At 53.4% G+C, this 18,345-nt stretch overlaps 7 protein-coding genes across 7 annotated transcripts; 3 read left to right on the top strand and 4 right to left on the bottom strand.

Annotated features, from left to right (window-relative positions):
* Window positions 1–29: 29 nt before the first annotated feature.
* AYO20_07106 (hypothetical protein) lies at window positions 30–573 on the bottom strand (the record flags this gene model as incomplete). Its single annotated transcript, XM_022645393.1, has 3 exons — window positions 30–202; window positions 253–353; window positions 410–573. 3 exons carry the CDS (start codon window positions 571–573, stop codon window positions 30–32), a joined length of 438 nt encoding a protein of 145 aa, XP_022498611.1.
* Window positions 574–1,106: 533 nt separating this feature from the next.
* On the top strand, window positions 1,107–3,815 carry AYO20_07105 (hypothetical protein; the record flags this gene model as incomplete). The annotated part of the gene is made up of 1 exon (XM_022645392.1): window positions 1,107–3,815. One exon carries the CDS (start codon window positions 1,107–1,109, stop codon window positions 3,813–3,815), a length of 2,709 nt encoding a protein of 902 aa, XP_022498610.1.
* A 555-nt stretch (window positions 3,816–4,370) lies between these two features.
* Window positions 4,371–5,601, bottom strand: AYO20_07104 (hypothetical protein; the record flags this gene model as incomplete). The annotated part of the gene is made up of 4 exons (XM_022645391.1): window positions 4,371–4,676; window positions 4,764–4,853; window positions 4,911–4,941; window positions 5,009–5,601. 4 exons carry the CDS (start codon window positions 5,599–5,601, stop codon window positions 4,371–4,373), a joined length of 1,020 nt encoding a protein of 339 aa, XP_022498609.1.
* Window positions 5,602–6,068: 467 nt separating this feature from the next.
* On the bottom strand, window positions 6,069–8,254 carry AYO20_07103 (hypothetical protein; the record flags this gene model as incomplete). Its single annotated transcript, XM_022645390.1, has 7 exons — window positions 6,069–6,942; window positions 6,993–7,066; window positions 7,114–7,590; window positions 7,646–7,782; window positions 7,836–7,907; window positions 7,958–8,092; window positions 8,218–8,254. 7 exons carry the CDS (start codon window positions 8,252–8,254, stop codon window positions 6,069–6,071), a joined length of 1,806 nt encoding a protein of 601 aa, XP_022498608.1.
* Window positions 8,255–11,193: 2,939 nt separating this feature from the next.
* On the top strand, window positions 11,194–12,840 carry AYO20_07102 (hypothetical protein; the record flags this gene model as incomplete). Its single annotated transcript, XM_022645389.1, has 1 exon — window positions 11,194–12,840. The coding sequence occupies one exon, from the start codon at window positions 11,194–11,196 to the stop codon at window positions 12,838–12,840; it is 1,647 nt and encodes a 548-aa protein (XP_022498607.1).
* A 496-nt stretch (window positions 12,841–13,336) lies between these two features.
* AYO20_07101 (hypothetical protein) lies at window positions 13,337–15,415 on the bottom strand (the record flags this gene model as incomplete). The annotated part of the gene is made up of 1 exon (XM_022645388.1): window positions 13,337–15,415. The coding sequence occupies one exon, from the start codon at window positions 15,413–15,415 to the stop codon at window positions 13,337–13,339; it is 2,079 nt and encodes a 692-aa protein (XP_022498606.1).
* A 439-nt stretch (window positions 15,416–15,854) lies between these two features.
* AYO20_07100 (hypothetical protein) lies at window positions 15,855–17,882 on the top strand (the record flags this gene model as incomplete). Its single annotated transcript, XM_022645387.1, has 1 exon — window positions 15,855–17,882. The coding sequence occupies one exon, from the start codon at window positions 15,855–15,857 to the stop codon at window positions 17,880–17,882; it is 2,028 nt and encodes a 675-aa protein (XP_022498605.1).
* Between the last annotated feature and the right edge of the window lie 463 nt (window positions 17,883–18,345).

The following is an 18,345-nucleotide window of genomic DNA, read 5'->3' as shown; positions in this document are numbered from 1 at the left end:
GCTATCCCAGACCCCTATACCCTCTTGCTTCATGGCTTGGTCGGGTCTTCATCCGCCTCCAGAATACCCTCTTTGACCAGCTGTTCGGGCTTGGGCCGCTGTTGAATCTTATGCTCAAGACTGTCTGCTCGCATATGACGATCCAAGGCTTTCTGGCTGGCTTGCAGGGCTGGCGCGGCGGTTGAGTCGGGAAGGATATTTCCTACAGCATGTGAGAATGGCGGCAACGCTCAGGATGGATTCAACTCATACGTTCAACCAGTTCGTCACGTTCTGGTCGCTTCTCGAGATGCTTTCTTAGATTGTCGGATTGTTGCTGACGCTCGAGTTCGTGCTGTTTCGCTTGTAGGGCCCTGCATACACCGTAAGGAACTGCACGTGCCTCTCGAAAGTCTGCCTGGAGACTCACGGGGCGGCATTGCTGTTAAGGAGGATGTTGCGGTTTTTCAGGTCTTGAACATCGGGGCGCAGCTGCAAGTGCTTCTCGAGAGAGTTCCGGCGCTCAATCGGGGAGATGGGGCTTTCGTCGACCTTGAGGTCAGGCGTGTTATCTTCGTTCAGTGCGTTAGACATTGTTAGTAGAAGTGAGCTTTCTCAATTGCGAAGAGGTTCAAGGGAAAGGCAAAGAAAGGATAGCGGGAGCAAGAGGGCTGAGTTTTGTTCCAGTCTGACTGACGTCGCAGACCCTTTGTTCCCCGCGATTGGGTCCTGTTCTCACCTGCGCAATGACAATGGCCAAGTTGGGTCTTGGAATGCCCTGCTGATCCCGCCAACTTCCATGTGCAAGTGGTAGCCACTGGTCAACTGCCCCGCGCTGGCCACCAGACCATCAGGGCCCCTCCACTATGGGCTTTAGGGAAAGGCCAAGCCGCCGAACTTTCAGCCCCCAACCTGTGCGGGATGAACCTAATAGGCACCGATGCCGCTAACGCTCATAGGCGCCTGGGACAAAGTCGTGTCGCGTCATAAAATTATTCACGCTGGAGCACTTCCTGCGCAGTACCTCGTACATAGCCCTCACCACTGCATCGCTTCTTCTACCTGGTTCACCTCTCTCTCCTGAACCTCATACTCCACCTGGAGTCCTCTCCTACGATGCTTCCACCATGTGGATCCTTGACACCAATGCCGATTTCTTTCAGGGCCGGCGAATGTGGCTCAGGCCAGGGCGGAGATACTTGTTTGGTCGAGTCAAGAAAGATGGCGTTATGATCGCTATCGATCACAAAACAGTCTCCAGACAACACTTCAATGTCTCCGTTGACCCTGTCAAGGATGCCGACGTCGGTCAGATCCACACCCGAACGAAGATACGGATTGAAGACCACTCAAAGACGGGGACGTATGTCAATGGCGAGTTGATCAAGAAGAAAGACCCAAAGAACGAGCAGGAACCAAACCCTGTGCGAGAACTGAAGGACGCCGAGAATTCGATCCGACCAGGGAGCTGCCCCTATGAATTCACCGTCACATGGCAACCCTGCGTGTTCACCTTCAATCTACTCAAGAAAGAGATCAAGTCGGGAGTTCTCAAGACAAAGCAGGAAAGGGTGAGGGATCTGGACATCAAGGCGATCAGCGATTTTTCGTCTGAAAACACCACCCACGTCGTGGCCAGCAAGAGAAATACTGCCAAAGGTCTGTTGGCGCTGGTAAACGCCAAATACCTTGTGACAGAATCATACCTCGACGCTCTAGACTACGTTGCGAGTCCCACCACTCTGAGCCAGGAGATAAATCTCTCTCCGCTGGAAACCGACTTTGACAGTGCCTGGCCTCATCCGAAGGACCACCTTCCTCCCCCAGGAAAGGAACCCACGATCAGGCCTGCGGAATCATATCAACCGGATCCTACGCGCGTCAATGTATTTGAACATTATACCTTTGTCTTTGGCGATCAAACTCAATATGACACTCTGTTACCAGTCATAACAAGTGGGCATGGGAAAGCTGTACTATTCAAAGTGGTCAATTTTGAAACAACTAGTGAGGGGTTGATTCAATTCTTGCACAATACTGCCGGGAATAAAGCTGGCGACACTACAGCTGAGTCGAAAGGCGGAGTCATTCTGGTTCGATGGACTGGAAAGGAAGACGTTCAAGAATGGACGACTGCACTTGTCAACGAGACGGCTTTGAAGACAGACCAGCGGGCAATCGATCAATCCGAGTTCTTGGACGCTATTTTAGCAAATGACGCCGGACTTCTCAAACAGCCTATCCCGTTCGAAAGCACCAACGAAGGGAGAATTGCACCTCCACCTTCTGCAGCGAGTTCCCTTGTCAGTGGCGAGGCCCGCGGGTCCTACACAAATGGCAGCAGTGGAACAGAGAACGAAAGTCGGCAAATCGCCCATGCGACAAAAGCGATAGGCAACGCAGCAGCGACGTCTCAACCTTCACAAACATCAGAACAGGATGTCTCACAAGTCAACGGCGCTAGAGGAGAGGATACGAGACCTCTCCCTGTCCCGAAAGTCTCGCAACTGACCAAGTTCAAGAACTTTGATGATGGATTCGACCCCGACGCCGTCGCTGCTTATGAGGAAGACGAGGTCATTGAGGAAGCTGCATACATCTCCGAACCAGAAAGTCAAGCCAGGTCACCAATCGTTATCAAAGGAGAGCCACAGTCAACGACGAGGAAGCGACCTCGATCACCAACAGAGGATCAACACGATACATTTGCAAAGGAAATGGACGATCTCCTCCCTGCAGCGACCGCGGTGAAGAGACGAAAGCTAGCGGAAGCTAGGGCGAACGGGCGCACTATTGAGGAGGACATTCAACCAGGTCCATCACCCGTGAAAAAGATCAAGGTGGAACGGGAAATTGACGTCCGCGAAGCCGCCAGAAAACAACGGCAAGAGAAGGAAGAAGCCGCTCGGAGAGAGGAAGAAGAACTTGAAGCTGGCCTGCCTGGGATTGAGGACAAGGCACCTGCCAATTTGGTTGACGTAGTCACAATTGATCTTCCAGTACGTGATAGTAGGTCGAAGGCGAACAACAGGGTCAACGATCGGCACGGACCAGACTGGGATCCCAAGTGGAATGGTCGTAAGAACTTCAAGGGCTTCCGTCGCAACGGCGAACCAGCTCAACGAAGATCTCACGCCAGCAAAGTCATCGTGCCACTGGTCGAAGTCCCGAACAAAACGGGTGGCTTAGGTGATCAATATTGGTCAAAGACAGAAGAAGAGCAGGAGCGCGAGAGGGAGAGGAAGCGTAGAGAGGACGCGAGAACCCAACGGACGACGCAGAGCCAGACCCAACCGTCGAGCAGGACCATCTCCGGCCAGGTCAACGGGAGATCGAGAACACGGATTGTCTTGGACGATGACGACGAAGACATGGACGATCTGATCGGTCAGGCGGAGGAGGACGCGGAGGGCGCCTCGATAGCTACGATGACCACAGGGATTTCTCGGCTGCAGAGGGAATCAGAGGACATTGCCGAGCATGAAATCGACCCCGGCACGCCGCGGCGCACGCGTGATGCAGATCGCACTCGACAGGCGAGCGAGAACGCGTCGGAAGCAGCGCGAGACGACGACACGCCGCCGAGGGCGACCCAATCGCCCAAGGGGAAGAGACCGGCAACCTCCAAGGCGCAAACGAGCAACCCGAAACGTCAAAAGACGTTACCTGTCACCGTCACGAATGTGCGCGGGGACGACGGAAGCGAGGACGACGACGACGACGACGACGACAGTGACGACATGAAATTCCGGTTTGGGACGAGAGCGCGCAGGGGCAGAGGGGGTGGGAGAGGGAGAGGGAGAGGGAGAGGCAGGGGAGGCAGACTCGCTAGTTAATGGCGACGCTGAAGCCACCTAGCCGGTCGGCTAGACGAGAGGAGAGAATGACGGGATGGGGATCCCTTTTTCTGTATCTTGTAACATGTAACATGTCCGTGTCCCTTGGGATTCGATTCGATCCGGTAAATAACGACATCTACGCCCAGAGTGCCGTCAAAGCCATTGACCGCCAACAGAGCTTTTGGCCATCTACCTAGCCAGGTAGTCGTAGTATAACTCTGTTCGCGATACTGTTGTGCCTCGTACTGACCAGGGCGATGAGTAAGGGTGTCGTGTCGCAAGGCTGGATACTCCTGAGTTTGTCTCCCTCGCCTCACCTCACTGGTCAAGATCGAGACATGCGCAGTTTTACGAGCTACGTGGATTCATCCTCTCAATTAAATTGATGGGAGACAAAGTTCTCACAGGCACCTGTACGCCATATCTTGATGCATCTTAGAAAGAAGGGGGGGAAACAATCAATTCATTTTCTGGAAAGAGAAACCAAATCGCCGCTCTGTTCCACTACTGACCCGCGAATCCGTCCCCTTTTTTTTTGGACCCTCCCGGGTTTCACCGCCAATAAGTCGGGCCCCGGCCCTTGAGATACGTCTCCCAGGCGCTGTCGAGCACGTCGACGACTTCCTGGGGGAGGGGCCCCTTTTCCAGGTCTCTGAGGTTACTCTCCAGCTGCGACAGGGAGCTCACGCCGATGATGACGCCGTCGTTGCCGCCGTCCTTGGCGAATTTCAGGATCGAGTGGTGGATGCACCAGCGCAGGGCGGTCTCGAGGAGGGTCAGGTTGTGTTTCTGGACGACGGGCTCGATCATCTGCAGGGCCTGGAAGGTCGAGTCGTGGAAATACCGCTCGCGGTACATCTATTCACACACACACACACAGAGAGAGCGCGTCAGGGTCAAATTTTGGTGATGGGCGAGATACAGGACAGACTTGAGGATACGTACCTTTCCCGAGTTGGCCACGGTCGCAAACCGTCCTTCGCTGGGTATGTCGTTCTTGGATTTGTATTTGCCACTGAACACGCCGCCGGCGAGCTACATAGCTGTGTGAGTCTTTTGGTCCCCTTTGCAGAGCCGAGCAGGATAACTTACCGGATTGTAAACGACCAAGTCCAAGCCAAACCTGCAAGAAATCCCACGTCAGCTTTGTTTTGTGTTGCGACACCTCGAAGAATCAACTGGATCCTCACTTTCGACAACACGGCACCAGTTCTGTCTCCATGTCCCTGGTGATCGCATTGTACATGGCCTGGTAGATGGTGGGTTTGACCCAACCTCGCTCGTTGGCAATGTTCCACACCTCGGCGACTTCCCACGACGCAAAGTTGCTGAGTCCCAATTGGACGAACTTGCCCTCCTTGAACATGTCGTTGCAGCACTGCAGGGTGTCTTTGAACGGCACAGATCGGTCGGGGGCGTGCAGGTAGAAGATGTCGACGCTATCGGTCCCCAGCTCGGCCAAACTCTTCTCGAGACTGGCCCTCAACTTCTCGGGGGAGTGGTCGCCCGGCTTCACGGGGAAACACTTGGTCGCCAATGTCAAACCGCGGTCTTTCCATCTCGCCTCCTTCGTAAAGGCTTCTTGTCGCCCACCAATGTATGATCGCGCCGTGTCCACCTCGTTGTAGCCCTGGGATTGGAGATAGTCGAGGTTCTTGTTGTATTCTTCCAGACTCGTGACCCGGCCACCTTTGGACTCGGTCCCCGGCGGGCCAAACGTCATGAGGCCGAGGATGATGCGCGGCTTGTCGCTGTTTGTCATGGTGGATGTGACGAGGGGCATCTTTGCGGTCGTGGACGAGGGCGAGGGCGAGGGAGCTGGGGATATGTGACGGGTGACGGACGTTAAGCGGGCAGCGGCCGTCTGGGGTGACAGGGAGGCTTGAGAACGGGTGACGGCGGTGCGCAACATGAAGTGACGACGAGGACTTGTTCTTCTGTAGGGCACTTGCGCTCGGGAGATAAAGTCGAAGCTTTCCCTTGTGGTGACTTTTGCTTGGGCGACTTGCTATCGGCGACAATGGAAGATGACCGACCTACCCCGACGCCCTCCCAGCATTATGTACATGACGCCATGGGAATTTCTCCAATTCTGGTTAACCACGAAAATTAATTGCTGTTGTTACCGGCTTAACACGGCGCTTGTGCAGCTATATGCCTTCCTAAGAGTACTTTATCTCCAAATTCTTTCGCACCGGCACGAGCAGTGTCTCCCAGAGTACACGTATTCCAGCCTGGAAAGTACCTCCTCTAACATTGCAGGTTGTAATCCTCCTTGATGATCTGGGCACTTTTTTCACCAATCATAAATACCGGCCCCTGCAGGTTAACATCGGGCAGCCGTGGGATGATACTGACGTCGCATACTCGGAGGTTCTGCACTCCATAAACCCGCAACCGTGAATCCACGACACCGCCATCAGCCTCAGGGAGCATCTGGCAAGTCCCACTCGCATGCCAGTTCGGAATGGTGTTGGTCTTGATATAGTCGAAGATGGTATCGTCCGAGGCGTTTGCGGGGATATTCGCGATTCCAGGTTGGACCTCACCGTTATCAGGGCCGATGGTAAACTGTGCAATCGCCGGATGTGCAAGCAATTTTCTCAGGTCCTTAAACGCATTAATGGCCACGGCGCGATCGGTTTCGTTGGCATAGTAGTTGGGGTCGATGTTTGGTGCATCAAAAATCGACGCCGACTTGAGCGTCACGTTCCCGCGACTCAGCGCCACAAGCGGCGACGCCGTGAGTGAGATGTACGACAAGTTGGCTTGGGGGACATAGTATGCAGACGAAGAGGCACCCCCGGTCGACGAAGTGCCGCCAGAGGACGGGAGGAAAGCCAGTCCGCTGGGGTAGAATTGGGATTCATACAAGAACTCGACGTGCGCTTGGTTGACAAGTCCCGCATCGAGCACAGCCTGCGCACCTATGGCTCGCAGGGTGGCATTCGACAACTGCTGAAACCCATTGGTGATTCCAGAAGGAGCAGTGTATGGCCCAGTCAGAGAATCGAGGAACTGCTGTTGCGCCGCTGCAAGTGTGGAATCGTTGATGGCCATGGAACTGGTCGAGGCAGTTTGCTGGACCAAGGCCATGATGCTGAAGACGCAGTGATCATTCAAGCTGCGTAGAATTAGAGCAGCCTCTCACCACAAGTATTTGGGGACACTTACTTCTGCCCTACATTCTCGTTGATGTACACAGGGTTGATCCCGTTTTGGCTCAACTGTCCGCTTGGCCCGATTCCCTGCGGAAACGTCAGAAATAGCCAGCGTTTCATCCACATTGACTGACCGAAATCATCAGAAGTTGAGGGCTGTTGAAGGCACCCATGGTCACAATGACCTCCTTGGTCGCATTGACACTGATAAACTGCCCGGTTGGCTGATCTGTAAAGGAGACGCCTGTTGCGCGTGATGTCCCATTGCGGCCTTTTGTAAACTGAATCGAGGTCACCGGCGCATAGTGGAGGACGTCGAGATTCGTGCGGTTTTGGATCGGCTTGTAGAAGGCGTCATAGCTCGAGCTGCGCCTGAGCTGGTGGTCAAAACATCCAGTGCCTTGCTTGACCCCCGTGTTGTTGCCGCTGTTGAGTTCATTGACAATGGGGATGCCTATGGCTTCACTGGCGCGAATAAATCCCACATTTGAATCTGGCACGAATCCCTGGAACGCAATCTGTAGCTCGCCATTGGAATAAGCAGTAGGATCCCAGGTCTGGAAGCTGTGGTCGAAGCTATCCTTGAAGTTGGGCGGGTTGAAATGGGTTTGCTATAACAACAGTCAGCCAGTTTGATCCGTGCAGTAACACGCCGACCACACCGACCTTGACGCTCAAAGGATATAAATCATCCCAGCCCCAGCCTGGGTTGCCTAGCTCGACCCAGTGATCGTAGACGCTGGCGCTGCCTCTTCCATAATATAAGCCATTAATGATCGAACTCCCTCCAAGACCACGTCCTCCTAGTAGCACCAGTCAGTCAAACATGAAGTCCAGTTGGTGTGGAGGGACTCACGGTGGTAGGGAAGAATTCGATTGTTAAGGATCGTTTGCGGCACAGTATAGTAATTGTAGTCGACCGCCGTACCTAGGGCAGTGAGTGAGCAGCTTGGGAAGTGTTCAGACCTAGAATCTCACCAGCAAGATATTGATTTCCGCCAGGGTACATGTAGTTCGCAACAATCCCTGGTTCTGGACCTGCTTCTAGCACAAGCACACGGATGTTGGGACACTCCGTCAAACGGTTTGCGATAACGAGGCCCGCTGTGCCACCTGCTTGAGGTTAGTCCAGCCGTTGTGCCACGCTGTGTATAGCTTGCCTCCAGCAATGATGAAGTCGTATGTATCTTGTATGGTCTGCCTCTTGATCTGTTTGATGGGCTTTGCGCAGGCAACACCTGCCAGAGCAGCAGTAATGATTGCCGAGAAATACATGGCACTTTCTTCCAGGGATAATAAGATGGAGAGAGAAGCAGTAGAGGCATATGCTAGGTAGCAAATTCCCGTCGCATATATATCCCAAGGCACTCAGTGACCGGCACTCACCACTTCAGCACTGAGGTCCTTCTAGTTTATAAAGTGGTTTCACATCCACAGAGCTTCAGGCCTCGTGCCTCGTCAGCGCCCTGAAGATCGCCATTTCGGATTACCGTACGATTGGTTGCGTCTGCTTCTTCGAATAGACAGCTGAGGGATTCTGTCGATCATCCTGGAGTCAGCGCACAACAGGTCTGTGCCTGTACGAAACATGTCCACCATGTCATATTATGCACAAGAAAGTCTCGTTATGGCGCAGGAATCTCTCACGGGCTTGTCGGAAGGATCACTTAGCTTCGGCTTTGGGCATACAGATATGCCCAGCTTACCAGTTGTGCTCCCAAAAGGCAGTTTCCTGTAGCATAGATCAAGTCATTAGAACCGTGTCTTCTCGACTGCCTGCTGGTTGCTGCTCGACTGCAGCCTCGGGCAGAGTTCGAAAAAGCGTAAACGAAGCCTCGTTTGATAAGGCGCTCCAAGGCCATGACCGGCTGTGCGCCTGAAACTGTAGACATCAAACAGACCTTATGATTTGCTCGGTAATACCGACTTTGTAGATACCGTATATCCGCCTCTTCCGGTTACTCCCCCAGTCGGTCATGCCAATGACATCGATGATTACTCTCGCAGTCCAGTATCAAATCCTGGACTGCTGCTCTGTAGGCCTAAACAAGGGCACGAATGCACAAGACGAGCGTGTCTCCTCCGACTGCGGATATAGGATCTCGGATTGGAGGCTGGCCGATGCCTTGCAAGTGCGCGGTCCTGGTGAGTCGTCTTGAAGTCGGCAAAGCGGCTAAAGTGGACCAAGCTTGACGTTCAGCTAGTACTTGTACTAATCCCACCGGCCTCATATGAATTCCGATTCCGGAATCCAAGCGGCTCAGGCCGCCCGTGTCCGAATCTATACCTTCGGAGCTATCAGCAACCGAGCGAGAGGTGAACCGCTCTTGCAGAGCCAGAGTTGATGGAAAAAAACCCAATTGAGGTCAATTCGTCGATGGATTAGCTTCAAAGCCTCCACCCGTAAGCTGGGGATCTTTAGGACGCCGAATATGTCTGGAGAGCTTTCGGTAGATCCTGGATTCTGGTGAAGTCAACCTCTCACCTTTAGCTTGTACATGGTAGAATCACTGCTATTGGCGGTCTGGAAAGACTTGAGCCCACCCTGTTGAAGCATCTCCTGGTCTTGTCCCCGTGGGGATTCTTTAAAGTAGACAAGGCAGCGCGGTATGTCTTGGAACAAGGATGGGGGGAAGGTTTATATCGTGGCAGTGAACAACCGCCAGGAACTAGTCAAGTCGGATCCCTCGTAGCCCTTCGACAATGGACGTTCGCCGAGGTTTGCTCTTATTTGTCATCTGGCTCTCCCTCGGTGCTCTTGGGGGAACATTCATGAGACTCTCACAGGCATCGCGAGCAGTGCCGTATGTATTGAAGGTTGTGAGTGCGTAGTGTGACTCGTTGCTCCGGAACCAATCGAGTTGAGACTCGGCCTAGTGCGCCCCTTCTGAGCACGATTTAGTCCGTTCCTGTTTCTGAATTAAAACATGAACACTCGTCTGCTCACTCGTGCTCGGAAAGAGGTCGACGTCTTGTTAGGTCTGCATTGAGCAATCTGGCCCAGAAAGTGGAAAGAAGTAGAAATGAGTTGAGGTTGAAAGAAGGTCACATCGCAAGACAACCGAAGCACGGCATCACGTGCCACCTGCGCCTGCGATCTTGACTATGGCGTTGGTGTCGTGATAACAAAGGTGAAATGACTCTCCGTTGCTCCTCTTTTCAACACGCCATGGTAGTCATTCTGCTAGTAGTGTGTCTATCAGATGTCCTGCGTTTCGATCGCGGTCTTTGCAGGCACCGCAGCCTTGATGTAATAGCACAGTCTCGAAAGTCGAAAGGTCGAGAATCACCGAATACAGCGAACGCGAACCTCTCTCCATCCTCTCACCTTCGGCACGACTCATGAGGTTGTTGGGAAGCGACACAAGAGCCAATATGCAGCTTCTCGCCACGGGCTTGGGCATCAAGACAGGATTCCAGCTCGAATGGGAGCTAACATCTGGTGGTGGGAAAGAAACAAGGAAACCAAAGGTGCCTCTGCCTGTTTTGGGGACACCAAGGACATATGTGGCAGTTGGTCTGTGGTTGATCAGGTACTGAGATACACTCTTTCCGGATGGTGTTGTACATCCATGATGCCTGGCGAGCCTCTCCAGGAGGTCAAAGTACGCACAATAAGTCTCGGTGTGCATGTAGAACTGTACCCAACAAAGGGACTGTCAATAAAAGCATCAGTAAGAGTACAAGTAAAAAAGTACCCTCTGTGCTTAGCCCATGAAATGCCTGTCGTGTTGTTTACACCAAGGCATAATCTCATCATAATCGCCAGAGGAAAACTGCGATCGTGCGCCCGCAATAGGCTCCATTCGCACGGCATGGCCTCTGAGTAGTGTGGGATTCAGGGTCCAGTTGACCAGCCCCAACAGCCTAGCCACCCACGCCACCCCAGTAGTTGAGAGCCTCCTCGTCTACGCCCCCAATCGGCAGCCAACACTTAATGCAGATGATGGAAGCCTTTGATCTCCGCAGGGCATTAAGAGAATGGTGCAATTCTCTCGCCGTCCTTATCGACAACTACATTGGTGAATCTCACGGGTGAACCTCGACGCCGTCACAGCCCTTCCTATCAGAGTCGTACAAGCCGTCCCACTGGTACCAGCAGCGCCACGTATCGACTGCAGACCGACTGCGCATGATTCTGTCCTCCCCACACCGCAGGCCACTGACCAAATCTGGTGACCTTTTTATAATCCTGCCTGTTCCCAACCGCATGGATGACACCGTCCGACAGTAGCGACTCGTCTGGGGGAGATCTCATCTATACGCCTCCTGGCACTGAGTCGCCCCTACCTCTCGCTTCGGCCTCTGCCGCATCCGCCAAATCCACTTTACGTCCTTCGAGCCCCTTGCGTCTCAACTCCCTTCCCCCAGCTATAAAAGACGAATTCCGGGCGGATCGACAGCACATTCGAGGGGTGCATTTCGATGTGAATGACGAACATAGACAAGACGAAGAGGAAGACGACGACGATATGGCTGGGAGAACGTCAATGCACCAGCCTCTTGGGCCAGAATCGCACGAACCGCTATTAGGGGAAGACAAACATACAAACACAAGAGGCCGACCAGAGTCACCAAGTCTCCATGGCTCAGCCAGACCAGCACTCTCGTCTCGGAGGAGTACATTTCGCTCGCGGTCTCCTTCATACGTCCAACCCGAAGACATGGTGCGGCGGAAATACATCTACGCTTCCTTCTTCCTCATCCTTTCCCTCATCTCCTTTGTCGTACAGACGGAAACGGCGGTATATATTCAACACGAACTGAAATGGGACAAGGCGTATTGCATGATGTACTTGACGCACGGCTCGTGGATATTCCTCTGGCCAGTCCAACTCATCTTCCTCCGGATACAGAAACGACAACTGTCCTGGCCCGCGTTCTGGCGAAGACACGTTTACCTCCTCCGCTCTACGGCGCAAATGGTCCGCTCTCAAGAACTCCATCTCTCAAAGTCCACCACTCTGGTCTCCCCTTGGCCCTACATGATCAGAGCCACCGCCTTCATCACCACGTTTCTCACGATGGCCGGAGGATCGTGGTACGTTGCTGTCAATTTGACCTCACCGTCCGACCTCACCGCGATCTACAACTGTTCCGCCTTCTTCGCCTATGTATTCTCCATAATGCTCCTGAACGACAAATTACGCTTTGACAAGGCAATCTCGGTTGCTCTGGCCATCATTGGCGTCCTCGTCGTCGCATATGGCGATAAAGACGACACCACCCCTGGTCCGGGGACATCAAACCCCGGTGCTGAAAAGGGATTCGGAACAAAACTCGTGGGGAACATCATCATTGGCATTGGCTCGGTGGCGTATGGTTTTTACGAAGTTCTTTACAAACGCTTCGCTTGTCCCCCTGAGGGTACTTCCCCAGGCAGGGGAATGATTTTCGCAAACACGTTTGGCAGCATGGTCGGGTTTTTCACACTGACCGTTCTTTGGATCCCTATCCCCATCCTTCATTGGACTGGCCTGGAGATATTTGAGATTCCAAGTGGCCAAGCAGCCAGATTACTCGCCATCTCCACCCTCTCCAATGCTGTTTTCTCCGGCTCTTTCCTCGTCCTCATGTCCCTCACCTCGCCAGTCCTAAGTTCTGTTGCCGCACTCCTCACAATCTTTCTGGTGGGTATTACAGACTGGATCATCACCGGAAAACCACTCAGTACGGCGGCACTCGCCGGTTGCGGCTTGATCGTTGTGGCGTTCGTCATGTTGAGCTGGGCCACGTATCGAGAGATGAGAGAAGAACAGTTGAAACGGGAAGAAGAGGAAGAGAACAAAGTCTTTGATGATGACGACGACGAGGAAGAGGATGAAGAGCCAGTGTCGAGCAATAGAAGAAGGGCCAGTTGATCTGCTTTTTTGACGAGTCGGACAGGTCCAACTCTTGTATTTGCGAGGTCTAGTGACGTTTGCTGATGTTTTGGTGGTCGTATACCGTCCACGGCGCAGGACGGGACTTTTTTTGGTTGGGATGTGTGGCTCAATGCGATGCCACGATTCTCGGGGGGCAAATGTATTGAAATTGGACTCCTGGATGGAGGCATGCCCCAGCAGCAGCACGCATTCGGGGCGCGGGAGGAAGCGAAAATTCGGGCTCCAGTCAGGCTGGACATGGGGGTTTTTGTGCAAGAATTTGGCATCTACAGGCGTTGGGACTTACACTATATACGTCAAACTTACATATCCGTCATGGACTTGGACCAGATCCAATCCAACTGGAGATCATTATACCCCAAGTAGGACGGTGTCATGAGAATAGAAACCCTCGAGGTCCAAAAATGAAATATCGCTATTGGTATATCAAAGTCATTTCTCCTGGGACCGTGTCCTACAAAGTCGTGAAATTTCAGGTGAAGAAGAGTCTCTTTTGCCTTCTCCCGCCCACGGCTTCCGGCTCGTCTAGACTGCTAGAAGCGAACTTCCTCTTCGGTTTCGATCCACTGGCGGATTTCGGCCTTTCTAGCCCAGACGTGTCAGGCGGTGCTCTGCTAGAGGCCCTGGAGACAGATCCGTTCGTCTCGGCCACAACCTCTTTGATGGTCTGCCGCGAGAGACACAGATCGATGTGGCCGTTGAACTCCCTGTCGTTGGCTGGCTGCGGGAGTTGGCAGACTGGACAATCCCATAGTGCTTCCTCTTTGTGTTCTTCTTTCGAGGCAGTTGCTACAGCTTTGTTCAGCACCCGTCCATGCTTGCTTTGTGGTGATGCTGCCGGCGAGTTCGACTCGCTGCCGTACTTGTACTTGCCAAACGGCTCGTGCCAGTCCGCGGTGGAAACATAGACGCCTGGTGCAAGGACGGTCTGGTCCTGCTCTTGAGCAGGTTCATGCTGCTGCTCTTGACTCAGGCGCTCAAGCTCTTCGATCTCCTCCTGCCTCTCCTGACGCGCGGCTTCTTCAAACTCTGAATCTGGCCAAACTTCCCACTCTGCATGATCGGCAGGCTTCCCATTGGAGAAGTTGTCACTGTTGACTTTACGACGGAAGAAATCGGTGCCTGCCTTCTTGGTGCTGACTAGGTGAGTGCATCGTAGTCCCATCAAGCGAAGCCGGAAATCCGGGATCTCCTTCTCGAGTTTGGCCAGCATTGGTAGACTGTAGTTGTAGAGATCGTCCGCAAGGTGAACTGCTTTCGGGGTAACGACTTGTCGGGTGAAGACTTCGTAGGTGTGCAGTTTGACCTTGAGGACTAGGGTCCGGCCTTTGACCTCGACGCGAACCATATCTTTTGCAAGCTCCTCGGCTGTGTGCCGAAGCTTTTCTCGAAGTTCCTGCTTGTTGCTCATGTCGCGGAATGTGCTTTCAGTCCCCACGCTCTTTCGCTCATACTCCTCAGCAGGCTGTACTACGGTGCGTCCCAGTCCAAGATATGTCTGCATCAGAAAATGGAATGCCTTCTCACCGAACAATTTGTACAGATACGCCCGGTGGACGTAGATGTCACCGCATGTTTTGATACCAATCGCATCGAGCTCTCGCTCAAAGACACGACCGACGCCGTTGACTTTGCGGACGGGGAGTGCAGATATGAACGACATGACGGCAGCTCGCTCATTGGGGATTCGGAACTGCCCATTGGGTTTGTTCTTATTGGAACAGATCTTGGCCAATTTGGCATTGGGTGCAATCCCCGCGGAGACTGTAATCTTACACTTCTCGTGCACTTCCTTTCGAAGTTGTTCAATCGCTGCCTCCGGGTCCATTTGATGAGTGTGGCAATACTCGGTGATGTTCAGGTAGGCTTCGTCGATGCTGGAGCTCTCAAAACGCGGGTCGTATTCTGCGAGGATAGCTCTCACTTCTCTTGCCTTGGCTGTATATTTGTCAAAGTTCAAGGGTAAACAGATCAGCTGGGGGCACAGTTTCTTGGCCACAAAGCCTGCCATGGCACTGCGACAACCATACTTGCGGGCCTCATAATTACAGGTGGTAAGGACCCCCATCCCTACGGCCATGGGGACATTCTTGAGCTCAGGTCGGTCAATCTCTTCAACGGCGGCGTAAAAGGCATCACAATCAATGTGGACGACATATTGTGACAGGTCTCTCGCCACTTCGAGGGAGGTAATGTAGTCATCTGCCCGGCGCAAATCCGTCTTGAGGTCGAGCTTCTCCAGTTGTGCCTTGTGTTTGAGAATCCGCTCGATCTTTAGAGTCAAATTCCTGTCCCTGACTTCTTCATTGTTGAAGAACTTGGAGCCTTTCGACGCCTCGTATATGATCTCAGAGACCTTCTTTTGATCAACCGTATCCTGTCCTGCCTTAGTCAGGGAAGGGCCGAGTAGATGGTGCTTCAGGGAATGGTGTTGGGCTGCCTGGAGGGAGGCTTCTTGGGGCTGCGGTATCTGATCGACATGGTCTGGGGAATTGTCTGTGTCCGGGGCGATGGTGGTAGTGAGGCCATCATTCTCGTCATGCAATGTCATTGCAACACCGGAGGGATGACATCGGGCAGCATAGTGCGATGCCGCTTTGAGCAGTTGGCAGTCTGGTGGTGTCTAGGACGCGACAGAGGGCAGGGGCGTGATGGTGGACGTGTTTTAGCGAGAACCTTGGAAAAGTCACCTGCCGTGGGTGCCCGTGGCCTGCCTCCCAGTGACGAAACCAAACCGCGCAAGCTAAACCGTTCGCGGTAATCTTCTGGAGCGTGCACCCGGAATCTCAAACAGCTTGTTGACATTGAATGTGGAGAGACACCACCTGCGCTCGCTGTCTACAGAGACTCAGAGCCTGCCCGCCCTCTTGAGCCGACAATAATGGTCTCTATCCAGCCTTGGACTTCCTTCTGTCGCTGTCATGCGAGAGCGAGAGCGCCCGCTGCCACAGCCCGTCCCTCGTTCTCGACGTTCGCCCCTCCCGACAACGATGCACGCCGATAAACAAACCCGGTCCAACACCTCGAAACCACTGACTCCGGCTCTCAGTGCAAACTTCCGCACGGCCAAAAGCCCCCTGACCCCGAGAGTGGTCGGCTCTGCTTCGTCTTCGCCAAACCTGTCCTCTCGCAGGGACCCTTTCGTCAGGTCAAAATCGCCCCCCAAACCCGATCAGACCACAACACCCCTAAATGGAAATATCACTCCTCGGTCTGGTGCGAGGAAGTCACGGGTTGGAACAGAGTCACCCTTGACTCCAGCACAGCCAAGGGGAACGGGCAACGGTCAGAGGTCGAGAGCGTCGTCGGGCAATGAGTCCTCGAAACCCGCTGTTGGTGCGATGCGAGGCCTCGGGCTCACCAGCCCACGGCTGGCTGCCAGTACAGGTGCTCTACCGAGAGCAAACACGTCAACATCTACGCCTGCCGTGACCATCCATCGAAGGTTGTCCGCGACAAAGAGCATGGTGGAGGGGGATAAAGATATCACGTCCAAGTTCTTCCACGCGAACGAGGTCAAGCCCATTGTCGGATCCCCAGAGGCTGACGAGGGCCACCGATTTCTTCCAAGGCCAGGACATTTCTTCGTTGGTTCTCCCCCGTTGGGCAGGGATAATGCAAGTGGAAAGGAGAACCTGGACGATAAATTCTTCAGGGCAAACGATTTAACACCACACGCACCGGCTCGACGTAACATCCTTCCTCACATCGCAACAGAGAGGTTGAACAGTCCTACCATCACAACAGCCACACACGGCTTTCGAAATACTCCTCCCCAATCCCCAAACAGAGCTCACAACGTGTTCCCTCCAGAACCCTCATCGCCCCGAAAACTACAACCTACCCAGGCGCCTTCACCTCCGGGGCCCCGAGCGTCTGCCGAACGTCCTAAGAGCAGCTCAGGCAGTACTACAGCGTCTCAGCCTACCCCGAACAGTCATCGAAAGTCGATCAGCGCAAGTTCTATTGGTTCCCCGGCTCTCAGGCAACTAAGCAACATTAGAGCACAACCGCCCCAGCCACTGGATCTCCAACCTGCTCCTCTAGTCTCACCCCGGATCCATGGGCAAAGCCTCCTTTCCCCGGAAACGTTGAGTCCCAGGTCTACCAGCCTTGCATCTACGAACACTGTCCCCACTTCTGTCCCGAGTGACACGGAACTCTCAGAAGTCAGCAAGACTCCCGGTGCACCTGCACCGAGTTCAGACTCAAGAACAGACCTAGCAACTACCATCATCCATTCTCACTTGGATCAAGCTGCTAACGCCCGGCGGGAACGTAAAGTCCTGGATCTAGAAATCTCGAACTCGTCATTACTTGCCATCAACAAGACCTTGGAACGTGAACTCCGCAAGCAGACTGGAGAGCTAAGAAGGTATCGGCGACTGTCTCGTTCAGGGCGATTATCGCTTGCGCCGACAACAAGGACAATCTCCGGGCAGTCTGATCTCACACTGGGAACGGTCACCGAGTTTGACGAAGAAGATCGTCAATTTTCAGACGACGACGACAGCGATCTAGACGATCTCGAAGACGAAGATGGTTCTATGCTGTCCAACGAGTCTGGTTCCATGCTGAGTCCATCGGTCCGATCGCGCCAGCGCGCGAGGGACGAGAAACGACTGATGCAAGACCTGTCGCGCCATCAACAACTCCTTGTTGACGTCCAAAAACTCAGCCAAAGTATAAAACGATGTCTCACCTGTTCGGAGGAGCTAATTCGAGAAGGGAACAAAGCTCTTGATTACCGAGTAGGCATTGGGGACGTGAAGCTTGGGGGGAAAGTTTTAAACGACGATGAGTTGGATGAAAGGGGGTTCGTGAACGGTGTGGAGGAGCAGGAGGCCAGACAAGGTCTACTGAGTCCCAGCATCACCAAGGCGAACATAGACGAGGCGGCGCTGTGGGGAGCCGGGCCGCCTCCAACAATCATTGCCAGCGATATGACAGCGATGCCCTCGTTGGACGAATTGTCTGATATATTGGATTCTGTCAGCGCGCAGCTGGCCGACACCTAGATTGGCGCGCCTTGAAACTCTTGTATTGGATCCACGGAAGACAAAGTTTGTCTTCCTTTACGACATGATGACCCAGACTGCATTGGAAGCCGGATTACGTGAAGAGATTGCTATTTCCTTTTGTTGTTGTGGCGGGAGTTGAGCTTGTTGGGTGTGGATAAGACGTGGAATCTGCGATCGTTGCGATTGTGTATAAAATGATACCCCCCAAATCATTGCCGAGTCTTTTTTTTTTTGTGTCTAGTTTGTCAACCCTGGTGCGCAGAAGGAGAGGCAGTCGAAAAGCCTCGCCTGTCGGGTTGGAGGTTGGGTATATATATCAATCCTCCCGGGCGTCGTGAAGGAGAAGATAATGGTTGCAGAAAGCTGAGCAGGACGAGACGAGACTTGACCGAGAAAAAACATACAGTATGTACAGAGAGAAGGAGGAGAAGGAGAAGAAGAAGAAACAAAAAGTATCATC

This window comes from Fonsecaea nubica (genome assembly GCF_001646965.1).
Source record: "Fonsecaea nubica strain CBS 269.64 chromosome Unknown Scaff48, whole genome shotgun sequence".
Taxonomy (NCBI): domain Eukaryota; kingdom Fungi; phylum Ascomycota; class Eurotiomycetes; order Chaetothyriales; family Herpotrichiellaceae; genus Fonsecaea; species Fonsecaea nubica.
The sequence above is the reverse complement of the archived record's forward strand: the minus strand, read 5'-3'. Positions and strand labels throughout refer to the sequence as shown.